The sequence below is a fragment of the Canis lupus genome, chromosome 27 (genome assembly GCF_003254725.2).
Source record: "Canis lupus dingo isolate Sandy chromosome 27, ASM325472v2, whole genome shotgun sequence".
In the NCBI taxonomy this organism is placed as follows: Eukaryota; Metazoa; Chordata; class Mammalia; order Carnivora; family Canidae; genus Canis; species Canis lupus.
The window spans coordinates 4,516,804-4,534,354 of NC_064269.1; the positions used below are offsets into that span (position 1 = coordinate 4,516,804).

A 17,551-nucleotide genomic window follows, 5' to 3' on the forward strand; every position below is an offset into this window, starting at 1 on the left:
TCACTCCTTCCCGAATTCCCTTCCCACCCCTTTGTTCTGTCATGGCCCAGCCCAGCCAGTTCTCAAGATAGAGGAATTGGGTCTTGTAGCACTGATGAGAGTTAGAAAGTTGGAAAAAGCTGTTCATCTTAGGGGCAAATTGCAACTATGCAAATCTGTAAGTCCTGAACCATTTACAGAATCATTGTGCTCAGTACCATGCTAGGTTCTTAACTGAAACAGATACTATTTCTAATCCTAACAAAAACTGTATGAGGGAGGTACCTGAGGCCTGTTGTATAGCTGAGCACACAGGTATAGGGAGTAACCTGCCCCAATTGAAATCTAATATTTGGATTTGTTTCTGTCTAGTATTTTCATCTGATTCGTATATTGAAATGTATTGAACAGGTTTTGAATGAATTGTATTTTTTAGGCTGAGAGGATGGTGGCGACATTGCAGAGAACCACAGGAGGTATAAGGCACAGAAGTAGTACAAGGGGGTGATGTGCACTTAGGACAGTGAAAACCAGAGGCTTGGCCTGGACCTCTTCTCTGTTTCATGCTCAGTAGAGACACTAAATCCACATTGCTGCTATTGCTTACAGCGTTTAGAGTTCACTCACCGTAGGTTCCCACAGCAGATTGCAGGACTGTAAATACTCATTTCTACTTCCAACACCTGGTAACCTGATTTTCTCTTATTTTCAAACACTCCCTGTTTGGGGTTTAGAATTAGTAAATCCTGCACAAGCCTAGTTAAGAGACTATAGGAAACTTTAGGATGTTTCTGGTCAGAGATTAATATAAAAGTGGTATTAGGGGGAAACTTAATCTTGGCTCACGTTTGTAGAATTAGCTGGGCCTTACTTCTAACAGCACGTTTTACATTTATTTGTACATAAGAGTAATTTTTCTAGCATCAGAGTTTGCATCTCATGAATAGTTTATCACTCCAGACATTTCTTTACTGAACCTCTATATTATATACATAAGTAAATTTGAGGTAAAAAAGACCCTGTTGATAGTCCATTTAATCGGCTAGCTTTGGTTTTACTCACCACTGACTTCCACGTGACATAATCCTTTGCTTGTTTAAAATGTTCTCTTTTGGTGGAATTTGGTTTCTTTGCAGAAGACTCCTCTTTGACTCTTAGATTTTTGGCAGTAAAGGGAATCTAGCTCAGTGGTTTTCAGCCTATCTTAATTGAATTCTTCAGAGGAACCTCAGGGGCCAGTTCTGGGAAGACGGGAAGATCTAAGGGGCTTACTGAGCCAGAGACCTTCCACACCAGCTGTCCTGCTTTGATCTCTTTTATATGTTAGGTTTTAAATAAAATATCATTTGAAGAGATGATTCTGCAGGAAAGTTTTAAAACCACTGATCTAACCTTTGCCCCATTCCTCTGACAGACAAGGAATTTGATGTCCAGCGATTATGACTAAAGTTCACACCCCAAGATAGTGGCAGAGCTGAACCCAGCACACTGATCCCTGCCCGCGCCCCCACCACACACACATCATGCCTTCTCTCTTGTTACAACTTTCCCCATAACATAGTCTGAAGAAAAAAACATGGTTTATATTAACTTTCTCCGATTGTTCATCCTTCATTAAGAAAAGTTGACCCTCAAATCTCCCTGGCTAACTTCCACTTTTTTTTTTCCCCTCCCATTTTTGCTTCTCTGTAACATTTTAGTGGTGAAATAGTTCCAGAGGAAAATACATTGCCTAAAACTCAGGAGTTTCCATTTTCCCTTTGCTCTATTTGAGGGCATACAAGTGAGAGTCATAGCTCAGGAACTCTATTCTGGCCTTAGAAAAGTTTGAGGCACTGTTATTACTCCCAAGATAATTTTAGCATCCTCCATCAGCTGCCTGCCTCACAGCTGAGCATTAATGAGCAGTTGCAAGATTAAATTCTGTGAAGAAGAGGAGCCTGGGAGGACAAGGCAATCTAGGAAGGGAAGAGGGATGATATTTTAATTACAGAAATGTCACTGCAAATTTTTTTACCTGAAATTTGGATCTTCAAAATGCCTTTCCCTTCCCCAGTCCCCCAAAAAATCAGCAACCTTCACATTTTGTAGTCAGAATAATGCTAGTTGCTTTAAATGCCTTTGAGGACAGTCTGAGGCCTGAATCTAACACTGAATTCAGAAGTATGGCACCTCAGCATTTCTTAGCATCCTGGGAGTGCAAACTCTAAAAGTACCAAAGCACTGACTTGGAAGGAAGCAGTGGTAGACAACCTTACCTCACTGTGTATCTACTATTCAGCAATACCTCATTATAACTAAAGGGTAAGGATATTAGAGTGGGAGTTTGAAAACATAATTCAAGACAGCCACCAGTGTCTTGCAGATGCCTCCGTGCTCAAAGGACAGGATTGAAAACGAAAGCTGAGATCCCTGGGTGGCGCAGCGGTTTAGTGCCTGCCTTTGGCCCGGGGCGTGATCCTGGAGACCCAGGATCAAATCCCACATTGGGCTCCCGGTGCATGGAGCCTGCTTCTCCCTCTGCCTATGTCTCTGCCCCTCTCTCTCTCTCTCTCTCTCTCTGTGACTATCATAAATAAATTTAAAAAAAAAAGCTAATTAAAAAAAAAAGAAAGAAAGAAAATGAAAGCTATTCTGGTCTTCTTTCTTTAAATCTGTATTTCTGTTAAGACAGTAAAGGGAAGGGGACCTTTGAGCTTATTTGTTCAACTAACCACAATGTAAATACTTCCTTGGAGAACAATTGCCTAAGAATAAACTTGTCTGCCGATTGGCTCTGGCTCTCATATATTGTATTATTGCTGTAATATACTGTAGATGATTACCCAGGGGGTGTGGGAACAAGGTTCAAGGCCAATTGTAAGTTCCTTTCCCTCTATAATCCATAGATTTTATATTTTTTTGTATTTCCATTTTTAGGGACTGCCAGACAGATGTATTAGTACAAGTGGGGGAAATATATGTACAAGGACATTTACCAAAGTTCTATTTATAATGATAAAAAACTGGAAACAATCCAAATGTGCATTAAAAGGAGTGTGGGTGAATTAATTATATTTATGATGGAAGAGGATTTCCAGGGTTTCCAAGAGCCTTCTCTGTTTGTAGCCTTTGTCTCACATGACCTCTCAGCACTTTTTTCTTCCTTCATTTTTCCTTCTTTTGTCTTCTCTGGCAGTTTCTTGGTTTTCCTACGACCTCTCTGCCAGGTCCTTGTCATTCTTTCTCATCATTTCTCTCTCCTTTTCTGACTTCTCAGTGTTAGTCTCCAGGACCTCTTCTTGCACTATAAACTCTTCATAGATGATATCATTCATATACTCCCATAGCTTTAATACCATCTGTGGACAGACAAGTCCTAAATTTATATTGCTAGCTCAGATCTCTCTTCTGAGCTCTAGACACATGTATCTAATCACTAACCCAAACTAAAAATGAATGTTTTAGTTAACATGGCTAACACTGAACTCTTGATCTTCCCCATCCGCAAATTTGCTCCTCCTCCAGAATTCCCCATCCCAGAAATAGTAATTCCATTGACTTGGCTGCCAGAAACCTGGGAATCGTTTTTGACTGCTTCTTCCCTCTCCCCTCATTACAATCCTGTTGATTCCATCTCTGAAATACATCTCAAGTCTATTCACTTTTCTTTCTAAGGCCACTGTCCTGGGCCAAGCCAGCATCACCTCCCACTGAGACCACTTCTTTTCTCAGCCCCTCCAGTCCATTCTCTGCATAGCCTCTGGAATACTCTTTTATTTTTACTTTATTTTACATTAGGCTAATTTTTAATTTTTAAATTAGTTGCAGAGGAGGAACTTAGTGATTCATCAGTTGCATATAATAGCCAGTGCTCATTATATCAAGTGCTCTCCTTAATGCCAATCACCCAGTTATCTCTTCCCCCACCCACCTCCCCTCCAGCAACCCTCAGTTAGTTCCCTATAGTTAGGGGTCTCTTATAGTTTGCCTCCCTCTCAATTTTCACCTTATTTTATTTTTCCTTCCCTTCCCCTATGTTCATCTGTTTTGTTTCTTAAATTCCACATATGAATGAGATCATATGATAATTCTTTCTCTGACTTATTTCACTTAGCATGATACCCTCTAGTTCCATCCACATCGTTGCAAATGGCAAGATTTCATTCCTTTTGATGGCTGAGTAATATTCCACTAGATAGATAGATAGATAGATAGAGAAATAACCTACCAGGGCAACCAAATTGAGAAGGCTGTGTGTGTGTGTGTGTGTGTGTGTGTGTGTGTGGTATGTATGAAGGAAAGTCTTGTTGAAAAAATGACCTTTAGGGCAGCCCGGTGGCTCAGCAGTTAACGCGCCTTCAGCCTAGGGCATGATCCTGGAGACCCGGGATCGAGTGCCATGTCGGATTCCCTGCGTGGAGCCTGCTTCTCCCTCTGCCTATGTTTCTGCCTCTCTCTCTCTGTCTCACATTAATAAATAAATATAATCTTTAAAAAAAAAAGAAAAAATGACCTTTAGACTGAAATATATATATATATATACACATATATACATACATATATACACACACATACATACATGCATATACATACATACCACATCTTCTTCATCCATTCATCTGTTGATGGACATCTGGGCCCTTTCCATAGTTTGGATATTGTGGACACTGCTGCTGTAAACATTGGGGTACATGTGCCCCTTCAAATCATTATGTTTGTATCCTTTGGATAAATACCTAGTAGTGCAATTGCTGGGTTGTAGGGTAGCTCTGTGGAGGTTCTCAGGAACCTCCATACTGTTTTCCAGAGTAGCTGCACCAGTTTGCATTCCCACCAACAGTGTAAGAGGGTTCCTCTTTCTCCACATCCTCATCAACATGCTTCCTGAGTTGTTAATTTTAACCATTCTGACAGGTGTGAGGTGGTATCTCGTGATTTTGATTTGTATTTCTCTGACATTGAGTGATGTTGAACATTTGTTCACGTGTCTATTGGCCATTTGTATGTCTTCCTTGGAGAAATGTCTGTTCATATCTTCTGTCCATTTCTTGACTGGACTTTTTGTATTTTGGGGTTGAATTTGATAAGTTCATTATAGATTTTGGATACTGACCCTTTATCTGATAAGACATTTGCAAATATCTTCTTCCATTACATAGGTTGCCTTTTAGTTTAATTGACTATTTACTGTGCAAAAGCTTTTTATCTTGATGAAATCCCAATAGTTAGTTTTTGCTTTTTTTTATCCCTCTTGCCTTTGGAGACGTGTTTAGCAAGAATTTGCTGCAGCTGAGGTCAGAGAGGTTGTTGCCTGCATTCTCCTCTAGGATTTTGATGGATTCCTGTCTCACATTTAGGTCTTTCATCCATTTTGAGTTTATTTTTGTGAAGTTTTTATTTTTTATGAAGTTTTTAAAAACATAAATTGGGTCAGTAACCATTCCTTGTACCTAGGATTATATTCAGAATGCTCACCATGGCCCTGCCTCTCTGCACCATTTCTTTCCCTCTCCCTTTCCCACTCTGTTCCAGCAACACTGGAGTTCTTTGTGTACCTTGTATACCGGAGATGCTTTCTTGCCTTGAGGCCTTTGCATGCACTATTTTTTTGTGCCTGGAATGCTTTTCCTGCCTTGTTTTGCCTGGCTAACTCCTCTGATCAAACCTCAGATCTCAGTCTAAAGGTCAGTTTTTCAACAAGACTTTTCTTCAGACATACAACACACACACACACACACACACACACACACACACACACACCCCACCCACTGCCTTCTCAATTTGGTTGCCTTGTTAGTACTGTGTTCTTTTCCTTTAAAGGATTTATTGCTCTGTGTGTGTGTGTGTGTGTGTGTGTGTGTGTGTGTGTAGCCTGTGTATATATGTTTTATGCTTATGTTACTGTATCTCTTTTGGTTATTTTACTATTTTTTCTCTAGTGCTTAGAGCATATTGCTTGAATGAAAACTCAAGTATTCGAAAATGGAGAAAGAGAGATGCAGAATAGTATACATAGGGGTGCTTGGGTGGCTCAGTCAGTTGAGCATCTGACTCTTGGTTTTGGCTCAGGTCATGATCTCAGGGTCCAGGGTCGAGCCATACATTGGGCTCCACACTCAGAGAGGAGTTTGTTTGAGGTTCTTTCCCTCTCCCTCTGCCCCTCTTCCCCTAAAATAAATAAATCTTTTTTTTTAAAAGAATAGTATGTACAATATTATCCCATGCTATTTTTTAAAATTTGTATATTTTGAATGCTAATCCCTTCTCAGATGTATGATTCATGAATATTTTCTTTTATTCCGTGGATTGCCATTTCACTTGGTGGTTTCCTTTGATGCACAGACTTTGTTAAAGTTCATTTTGTCTACTTTTTCTTTTGTTGCCCATGCTTTTATTCCAAGAAAAAATTGCCAAAGTCAACATTATGAAGATTGGTCCCTGTTTTCTTCTAAGAATTTTATAGTTTTAGTTCTTACACTTAGGTCTTTAACTCATTTTGACTTAATTTTGTATATGGTGTTTGGTAAGGGTCCAAAGCCATTTTTTTTTTTGCACCTGGATATCCAGTTTTCCCAGCATCATTTGTTGAAAAGACCATCCTTACCCTGTTAGATGGTCTTGGCACCTTTATTGAGAAGTCTTCGACTATATTACTGGGCTCTGTTCCATTCCACTGATCTATATGTGTCTTTACACCAATATCATGCTGTTTGTTGTGTTTAATTGTGGTAAAATATACATAACATATAATTTTTAGGGATCCCTGGGTGGCGCAGCGGTTTGGCGCCTGCCTTTGGCCCAGGGCGCGATCCTGGAGATCTGGGATCGAATCCCACGTCGGGCTCCCAGTGCATGGAGCCTGCTTCTCCCTCTGCCTGTGTCTCTGCCTCTCTCTCTCTCTCTGTGACTATCATAAAAAAAAATAATAATAATAATAATTTTTAAACAATTTTTAGTATACAATTCAGTGGCATTAAAACACAGTGTTTTTCTTTTCATAGCTGCAAGTATTCCATACATGAACATATTATAATTTTTTAAAAAGATTTTATTAATTTATTCATGGACACAGAGAGGGAGAGAGAGGCAGAGACACAGGCAGAGGGAGAAGCAGGTTCCATGCAGGGAGCCCGACATGGGACTTGATCCTGGATCTCCAGGATCACACCCTGGGCTGAAGGTGGCGCTAAACCACTGAGCCACCCAGGCTGCCCCATATTATAATGGACATTCAGCTTATTTTCAGTCTTTCATTATTACAGTTAATGCTATGACAAATAATCTAATATAAAAGTCATTTGTACTTGTGAGACAAATTCTGAAACACAATCAATGAATCACAACATTTGTGCTTTTGTGATTTTTATAAAATTGACAAAATGCCTCCCATAGAGGTTTTATTAATTTCCCCTTGGCATATTAGCTTTTTAAAAAAATATATATATTTTCCGATTTCGTAGGTAAAAAATTTTAGTGTTTGAATTTTCACTTTGAAATTGAACATCTTTTTTAAGAGCCATTTAACATCCTTTTGTGTGAACGGTATGTTTGTATCTGGGCCCATTTCTATTAAGTTGTTTGTGGCTTTCTTTTTCTTTTTTTAAAGATTTTATTTATCTATTTACTCATGAGAGACACACAGAGAGGAGCAGAGACATAGGCAGAGGGAGAAGCTCCCTCCCCACAGGGAGCCTGTTGTAGGACTCAATCCCAGGACTCTAGGATCACAAGCTGAGCCAAAGGCAGACACTCAACCACTGAGCCACCCAGGTGCCCTTGTTTGTGGATTTCTTTTTTTTTTTTTTAATATATATATTTTTTAACTTATTTATTTATGATAGTCACAGAGAGAGAGAGAGAGAGAGAGAGAGAGGCAGAGACACAGGCAGAGGGAGAAGCAGGCTCCATGCACCGGGAGCCCGACGTGGGACTCGATCCTGGGTCTCCAGGATCGCACCCTGGGCCAAAGGCAGGCGCTAAACCACTGTGCCACCCAGGGATCCCTGTTTGTGGATTTCTTATTGATTTGTAAGGGTTCTTTTTAATTTAGGAAAATTAGCTTTTGGTCTTTAATGTAAGCTGCCAGGTATCCTTCCAGCTTGTTACTTGTCCATTATCTTCCATAACCTATTTATGGTCAATGAAATACCAGAGAATTTTGGAAGTCTTCCACCCTACTTTATTAGAAAGCTCTGCTCAGAGTGATGCCTGGCCTGGCCTGGCCTGGTGAATGAGGCACTTCTTAATATCTGATTGTTAAAATTTAAACAGTGACAGAGGGCAGCCCAGGTGGCTCAGCAGTTTAACACTGCCTTCAGCCCAGGGCATGATCAAGACCCGGGATCGAGTCGGGCTCCCTGCATGGAGCCTGCTTCTCCCTCTGCCTGTATCTCTGCCCCTCTATCTCTCTCTCTCTCTCTCTCTCTCTCTCTCTGCCTCTCTCTGTTTCTCATGAATAAATAAATGAAATCTTTTAAAAAAAAGTTACAGAACTGGAAGAGACCTTAGAAATCTTACACAGTCACTTAATTTTATAGATGAGGCCCACATAGGAGGTAAGCAATGTTACCAGAACCAGGGCATTTTTCTGGCCTTCATTTTTGAATAAGGCTATCCTGTCTAACACACACACACTAAGAAAGGCCTGAGCTTATGAAGGTATTTTTTAATTGAAAGTTGGTTTTGGTAGAGGCATGGGCCCTTCCCCATTCTGCTTTTTATGTTTTTTCTCTCACCTCCTTTTCCTTCCCCAAATGTCTTGTGAATTCAGAAATCCTATCTTAAGAGAGAGACAAGCGGCCCTTTTCTGTGGTTGGTCTGGTGCTGAGTGGTGGTCTTGTAGGCTCAAGGAGAGTCACAGGGTAGGGATTCTCTGGGTGATGACCCTTTCTGTGGTTGACTCAGAGGCCCTGAGGATGCCAGGTTAAGGTTGTTCTGGGTAGTCTGGGGATTTGCTGCTGCCTAGACCTCCTAGTCTATCTTTGTCTTCAAATAGAGAAAACATGATCCCCCCCAAAAAAAACCCTTGGGATTTCATTGTTTCTCAGGGATCTTCTGATCCAAGTAATACAAATGATAAAATAAGTAAATTAAAATAATTAAATTATATATCCCTGTTTATCAAATTTAAGATGCCATCCACTGTAGCCCTGCCACTATTTTATGCATCACTAAGAAAAAATAATGCCATTTAAAAGGACCAATGCTTGCTTAGCACATAAACTTTTCTCACTTATCACCCTTATATATACCTGAAACAGTAAAACAGTTTTTCTTTTTTAAAAGATTTTATTTATTTATTTATTCATGAGAGAGGCAGAGACACAGGTAGAGGGAGAAGCAACCCCCCAGTGGGGGCCCTATGCAGGACTGATCCAGGATTTCGAGATCACAACCTGAGCCAGAGGCTCAACCACTGAGCCACCCAGGCACTCCCAGTATTTCTTTAAATACCAAGTCATACTGTATTTCTTTAAAGACATTTTAAGTGGCATTTAAAAGATGTGCAATACCATCAAATACATCAAGCTAAAGTGGTAATACCAACAACTTAGATTAAATTCACACACGTACAGGTAGTATGACTATGCATCATTTGGCAAGAATTTATAAGGTTTCAGAGGCATTAGTGTGGGTGAAATGTGCATCCTGGATCAATGCAATGTTATATCCTTTGACTAATTCTTTTTTATTTTTTAAGATTTTATTTATTTATTCATGAGAGACACAGAGAAAGAGGCAGAAACATAGGCAGAGGGACCATAGGCAGAGGGAGAAATAGGCTCCTTGCAGGGAGCCCGATGCAGGACTCAATCCCTGGATCGGGATCACGCCCTGAGTTGAAGGCAGACCTCAACTACTGAGCCACCCAGGCATCCCTCCTCTGACTAATTCCAAAGCACTTTTACACATGTAATCTCAATCTTCCAAGCAACCTGGAAAGTAGATATATAAAGCCATTTTCTAGATAAGGAAACTGAGACTTGCCAGAGATCACAGTTAATGAGTGATAAAAGTGGGACTTAAACCCCAGACTTTCTGCTCTACCCAGTTATTTCCCAGCTTTTGACCTCCTCACCTTGGGTCTTTCCGTTATATCAGACCAGATGACTGGAACAGTGCAGGAAGGGGGCCGCTCTAATTTTGTGCTGCTTCTGACAGGGTTGATTAAAGACACTTGCTGGCAGAAATACATAGGCAGAAGTGGTTTTCTTAAATATTAAAAAAGTAAAAATATAAATTTAATTTGAGGACATTCTCTTTCTCCCCCTCTCCTCTGAAGGTACCAGAAAGCAGCTGAAGAAGCAAACATGGAAAAGAGGAGAAGTGTAAGTATTGAAAAGCTCTGAGGCATGTGGAACTTCCCGAGTGGAGCCTGTGTGGCCCAGCCACCTGCAGCCTCTGTGGGCACCACGTCAGCTGAACTGGGCATTGGTGCCAGCTGCTCTGATTTGTGCACGTTTGACGCAGGAGAATGTGGCTCGGGTATGGGGAATCTTATTTTTCAACTGAGGTTCTCCTTTTGAACCCTTTTCTCCTTCCCTGAGTTAAATGAAAGATAGAAGGCCAAGTGCTTTGCCTGAGGTTAGCAATAGAGTTTACTGCTTCTGCTCACAGTAGAATACAGGGTCCCTGAGGCTTCATCCCGTGTTCCAAATCAAACAACCAGAATTTCTGTATTTCTGCATTTAAATGGTAGCAGCTGTGCAGCTGTTGTCCTCCTCTGGGTTCTTTGTTTCAAGCACACTTCTTGACCCCGTCTAGTTAGCAAATTTCTCAGCTGCAGGATCCATCAAAAGCTAAACCCTTAGAACAAGCTCTCTGCTCGTAACCATTCTGCACTCTCCCTGCTGGCTAGCTTCCAGCTGGGCTGGATAATGGATTTCTCTTGAAATCTTACTTGATTTAGTCTTATGAGGGAAAAACCTCACATATTTGGGTAAGAATTCTTTCATTTGACTGGCATTATAAAAATACCCTCCTGGCAGTTTTTAGTACCTAACCTATTTAAATTAGTACATAACATGCCCCTGTCAATTTGTTCTCTCTAAGGAGATAATGCTGACCAGGTCTTAGGCTTAATTTTCCTGTAATTAAAAAAAATGTATTCACTCTGGCACACTGTAAACAAAAGCTACCATCATTTCACTCAACTGCTGGTTTCTTTTCTTTCTTCCTCCTTTCTCTCCTGCCTGTTATTTTTCCCCTGCCTCCTTTCCTCCTTCCTTCCTTTCTTTTGACTCATTCTTTTAGCAAGTATTCACAGATCACCTGCAATGTGCCAAGCACTGTTTTAGGCATAAATACAAACCACATTTCTGCCATCATGGAGTTTACATTATAGTGGGAAGGATAAACAATAAAAAAAAATTGTGTCAAGTGGTCATTAGTGCTTAGAAACCATGCAGAGCAGATAAGAGGGATAGAATGTAGGGTGGTCCAAGAAAACCTCTGATAAGGGGGCATTGGAGCAGAGATCTGAGGATATGAACCAGGGAGAAGAGTGATTCAAGTAGAAGGAAGAGCATATGCAAATGACCTGAGGGAGGAACATTCTTGATGTGTTTGAGGAGTAAGGAAAGTGAAGTCATAGGCACTATGAGGACCTGAGCTTTAACTCTGATCACTTGGGAGTCTTTGGAGGGTTTGTGTGTAAAGGAGTGATGTGATCTGACTTAAATTTTATTTTATTTTATTTTATTTTATTTTATTTTTTTTTAAGATTTTATTTATTTATTCATGAGAAACACAGAGAGACATGGACAGAGAGAGAAGCAGGCCCCATGCAGGGAGCCCGATGTTTGGGACTCGATCCTGGGACTCCAGGATCACGCCCTGGGCTGAAGGCAGATTCTCAACCACTGAGCCACCCAGGCGTCCCTGACTTAAATTTTAAAAAGAGGTGGAAGGGACTATAGGAACAATGGCAGAAGCATGGAGTCAAATTATAAGACCATTTCAGTGATTTAGCAATGGATTGGGCCGAAGTAGTAGTTATATAAGTGATGAGAAGTAGTCAGGATTTATACTGAAAGTAGAGAAAGAGAAAAATTGTGAATGGCAATAGTGGTTGGAGCTCAAACACCTGGAAAAATTAATTAAGATGGAGACTAGTAAAAGCAAGTTTAGAGAAGGGAAAGTGATAGAAGCTCAGTTTGGGGCATGTTAAATGTGAAATGCCTTAAGACTTCCAAGCGGAGATGTTATATAAGAACTTGTATATACAAATCTGGAACTGGAAGAGATGCAGTCTAGAGATAAGATGTGTGCGCATCAAAGTATCAGTGGTATTTAAAGACATAAGGTATATGAGATCACTTAGGGGTGAATGTAGATAGAAGAGAAGAGGTCTGAGGACTGAGCTCAGGAGCACCTTGATGTTTCAAAGCTAGAGAGATAAGGAAGAACCAGTAAAAGAGACTGAGCAGGAGCAACTAGTAAAACAGCAATAGAAACAAGAGAATGGGTGCCAGAAGCCAAGTGAAGAAAGTGCTTCTAAAAGGAGAGTTAGTAGCAGAGTCAAACACATAAAGAAGTGGGAACTGATCATTGGATTTGACAACATGAAGGTCATTGGTCACCTTGTGCTGTTTGAGAGTGTTAGGATAAAGGCCTGGCTGGAGTAGGTTCAAGACAGTGTAGATAGATTTCTAGGAGTGTAGTCAAACATTTATGGAGCATCTCTTAGGTGCCAAGTGCTGAAGACATAAAGGAATAAGATGTGGTCCTTGCCTTCAAGGAACTGTTTAGAGTTTGGAAAGTAGAGTTTATAATCACAGCACCATGAGTACCATGTTAGAGAAATACTCATGGTATTAGAGAATTTAGGAGGAACTCACAACCTGGACTATGCCATGTCAAGAAAGGCTTCCCAGAAGTGTGCCTGACTAAATCCAAAGGACAGATAGGAATTAGCTAAGCAAAGGAGGCAAAAAAGTGGCAAAGGATGTGACACATGCACAGCTTAGACACATGAGTACAGGCACATTTGACATTTGAAAAGATGATTGTCACATTCACCAAGATAGAGGATTCAGGAAAAGAAACAGATTAAAGGGTAAGGGGTAAAGAGAAGAGAAAGGAGACTTCAGCCTTAGACAAGGATGAGTTTAAGATGCTTCTAGGATTCTCAAGTAGAATTCCAGGTAAAGAGAGAGATCCGGCTAGAGTTATAGGATGTGAGTCATCAATAGGCAGCTGGTGGGTAAAACCAGAAGGTAGATGACATCACCTGCAGGGAATATGTAACTGAGCAAAGAGGACCTAAGATGGAACCTTGAGGGACCCCAGCATATGTGATAGGGGTGGCGGGTCAGAGGAAGGGAAACCTGTAAAAAAAAAAAACTGAGGAGTGGCCAGAGAAATGGGAAGAAATCTAGAAAAATAGGGGTATCTCACAGAAGCCATGAAAGGAGAGAATCAAAAGGGAGGAGTAGTCAGTAGTGTCAAATGCTATAGAGAGAGCAAATAAAATAAAGCAGAAGTGTCTGTTGCATTTGCCAGTCGAGGTAAAAGGATGTGAATAGGTAATTAAAGAAGAAATAATAAATATATGAAAAAATGCTTAGTCTTGCCAATAATAAAAAAATGAAGTAACTATGAGATATAAATTATAATCTAAACAGTTGGCAGCTTTTTTATTAGATAATATTCAGTATTTGAGGAAATATGAACTCTCATATGCTGGTAGTAATAGTATGGTAACCATACTAAAGTGTTCTGTATCTTGCTTTTAAGCACTTAATGTGCTTTTTTATATCTTCTCATTTAAATATACATATTTATAATATCTAAATATATATATATGTAGTATATTAAATAAAAGGGGGAAAAAGTTGAGAGCATATGCACCAAACTATTAGCAGTGGGCATCTAGGTGGAAAGGGGTAGGGAAGTCAAATAGGGAAAATTAGAGTATATATTCAGGTATCTGAACATAGGGAAAGGGAGAGAGACAATCTCAAGCAGGCTCCACACCCAGCACAGAGCCCAACTCCAGACTCAGTCCTACAACCCTGAAATCATGACCTGAGCTGAAATCAAGAATCGGATGCTTAACCTACTGAGCCACCCAAGCTCCCCTTTTATTACTTTTGTAATTGAGAAAATAGTAATTTAAAAACAAGATAATAAAATGAAAATGTTAAAGAGGTAATGGGTGATCTTGACTAGAGCTGCTTTAGAAATGTTTAGGCAGTAGAGTCAGTATGAATGGAGAACGAGGAAGTGGAAACAGCAAATACAGAGAGTACTTTCAAGACCCTTAACTATAAAATCCAAGAGACAGCAATAGCTAGAGGAACACACAAAGTTCAGGGAGGATTACTTTTTTTTTTTAAGCAAACTTTCTGAAATAATTTCAGATTTACAATAGAGTTTTTAAGATAGTACAGAGAATTCCTATATACCTCCATCTATCTGCCCCTAATGTTAACGTCTGGCACAACTCACAAACATTTATCAAAACTAAGAAATTACCCGGTGTAATCCTATTAACTAAACTATAGAATTTATTCAGATCCACTAGTTTTTCCACTAATGCCGGAGGATTGCTTTTAAGATCTACTAGAAGCCTGTATTGTCTCCTGACGAACAGGGAGAAATATCCATATAAATTTATAGAAGTGACTGACCAGATGAAAGAATACTTACTTATATTTTGCCATGGAAAGCAAGTTAGAGGAACATTCAGGAGCAAGTAGGTCATTTATTCCTTCAGTAAATAGTGGGATCAGGTTACATGATAGCCTAGATTCCCAGAAATTTACTTCCTTCTTCTCCCTTTCTCCCTTTTTCTTTCTTTTTCCACTTACATATAGGAAATGGAAACAGACCATTAATACTGCCATCAGTGTATTTCAGGATTCCTTTCAAGCATGCAATATACCACTTCTTGAAATCTGTGCTGTTTGGGCACTCCTCTCCAGAATGACTGGATACCACTTTTCTGAGAAGCTCTCAGGCTAGGAATTTCTTCCCTTCCTTGGAGGCTGTACATTCAAGTAGTCCATGTTTCCAACTGCACTGCTATCTCCTACCCAACATCATCCTGCTTTTAAGATGAAGATACCCTTGCCAAAGTTTCAACACTAAAGCTCATTTGACCCAGCCTCTTCATTTTAATGTTGGAATAACTGAGAACCCAGATAGAGGAAAGGACTTATCCAAGATTATGCATCTCAGATGGACAGTACTGGGACACGTCCCAGTACCAAATCACATGCTCCTGCAGAAAGGACATTGTGTTGCATTTCCAGGTTGTATCTAATCTTGATTCAGGCAGCCAATTATGGTCCAGAGGCAAATGTGCCAAGATTCCCAGCCTTGCTGGGTGGAATAAACCACATACTGGATGTCGCTTTGAGAGAGAAGGCTGGAGTACTGTAGCAGCCAATGGGCCCTTGAAAACTTGCAGTGTCAGTAAAGTCCCACTGCCTCTTCTAGGAAGAGGGAAAAAGTTAAAACCAACTAGAATATCACCTTATTTTGTGCCCCACACTCCCCACTCTGGAACAGTGGAGATTACAGAGAGAAAGAAAAATAAGAGATCGTAACCCAAGTTCAGGATTTGGGAGATGACTGGGTACTGTAGTTGGTTGATCATCATGAGGTATGGCTGGAGGTGTAGGAAGGACCACACACTTAATATTTATTGTCAACACTTATAGGGTGCCTATTTATGTCACATACTATACTACATGCTTTAATATAGTCACATCTGTTCTCTACAATAGGCCAGTATGGTGGGTTCCAGAAATTAAACATGCCCAAGGTCACTTGGCTGGGTAGAGCTGGATTATACTAGTAACACATGTTCATTGTAGAAAATACAGATAAAGAAGAAAATAGAAGTGACCTGTAATCTCTTCTCCAGTGATAACCCAGGCCATCTCAATATAATATTCTTGCCATTGTGCAATCCAGACCGCTTTTAAATATTGCTTTTGTTCTGTACCTCTTTCTTTTTTTTTCCTTCCCCAGAAAAATTGTAATCACTGCTTCTTCCCCATTTTTCCTGCCTTAGGTCCTAAAGACCTACACAGCTGGTGTTGCCTGGGTATGCTGCCAAGAGTGATTTCTGGGTATGGGGCCTTTAATGCTGTCAGACCACACAGCCCTCTTTGTCCCCACTTACACACTTTTGAATGTGTATCCTTAATAACTACTTTTAATAAAAGAGCACATTTACTCCTTGTTACAATGCCCCCTAAGGGATGTCCTCCACCCAGTCCCTTTGTGGAACACTGCTGGTACTCCATTCCATAGATCCCTCTCTTCCTGATCATCATCAAGTAAAGTAGAAATGACCATTTTCGAGCTGCTTACAGTAACATCAAAAAGTTTTAATATTCTGTAGAAGATTTTTGTGATATGAAGATGACATATAGTTTTTTATTCATTTGTATTACATAATGAATACACATTTATTATAAAAAGAAAAGAAATACAGATGCCCATAATCCATGATCCAGAGGTAACCTATTAACATCCTGATGTCTTTTCTTCCAGAGTACTTTTCTACGTTTATATTTATAAATATGCAGTTGTATTATAAAATGGGATTATGTGATCTTAAAGTTTGCTTTCTCCACTCAAAAGTATCTTACAAGCATTTTTCCATGTCAATAAATATACTTGGATCACATGATATACATGTTATCACATGATAACAGAGAAAAGTAGCGTCCAGTAGCGTCCAGTTACCAAGGCAAAATGCCACTTAGGGCTCCTATGTAGGCAGGGCTAGCGCAGGGCAGGTGAAGTTGGAGACCCAGATGATTCATCCACTGTGTGGCAGGAGGTAGCATCCAGCAAACATGCTGCCAGTGATAAGGCAACACCAGTGTCCAGAGCAGTTTGCTTTTCTAACAAGAAAACTTTTTTGTGCTTCTTGTATCTCTGATCCTTCTATGCTTACACCAATGAGTTATCTTTTCAGTAAAGATTTAAACGCTAAAATTAAGCGGTAGTTCTCTGTACGTTTTTTCCAACGTTGGTGCTATTTGATGAAGTAGCTCATACAGTGTATTCAGGAGAGTAATAGAGTGAGAGACTTAATTCCCAATATAGCTGCTAATCCCGTTTAATTCCCGGAAGTCTTTCAGTCCTAGGTGGTTTGTCCTTTCTTTCTTAGTTGAAAGACGTGAGTCACAGACCACAGGAACGGAGGGTACGAAGGTATTGGAGTTCGTGGTTTGTTGGGAGGTGGTGCTGCTCAGTTTATTTATAGGAATGCTTTCAGAGTATGGGACACTGAATTTAGTTCATCAAGCATGTTTCCTCTGTTATTGTGGCAGTTTCCAGGTTGTTTGCAATCTTATATGTATAAATTAATTCCGTTTTGACCCAGGTGAAAGTGAACTCCCTTAGATGTGTCAATGTGTGTCCTTCAGTCAAGAAGGTGGGTGATGGTGTTTTCATATGAATCCTGGATATTTTTCTACCAGAGGATCTGTGAAATAGCAAATTTTCTGATAACTGAGAATTTATACATGGATAAACGTGTAGAGAAGAGCAGGGGAAAAGAGGATTAGATTCTTATGTAAAAATAAAAGTTGGGATCCCTGGTGGCGCAGCGGTTTGGCGCCTG

The 17,551-nt window shown here is 40.1% G+C and overlaps 1 protein-coding gene across 6 annotated transcripts in view; it reads left to right on the forward strand.

The window, feature by feature from the left end:
- LIMA1 (LIM domain and actin binding 1) overlaps positions 1–17,551 on the forward strand; it is an 88,670-nt gene that overhangs the window by 35,088 nt on the left and 36,031 nt on the right. For all 6 annotated transcript variants that reach the window (XM_025477597.3, XM_025477599.3, XM_025477601.3 and 3 more), the window contains exon 3: positions 10,244–10,289. In XM_025477597.3, the coding sequence (XP_025333382.1) occupies positions 10,244–10,289 (46 nt within the window). The remainder of the gene's footprint in view (positions 1–10,243; positions 10,290–17,551) is intronic.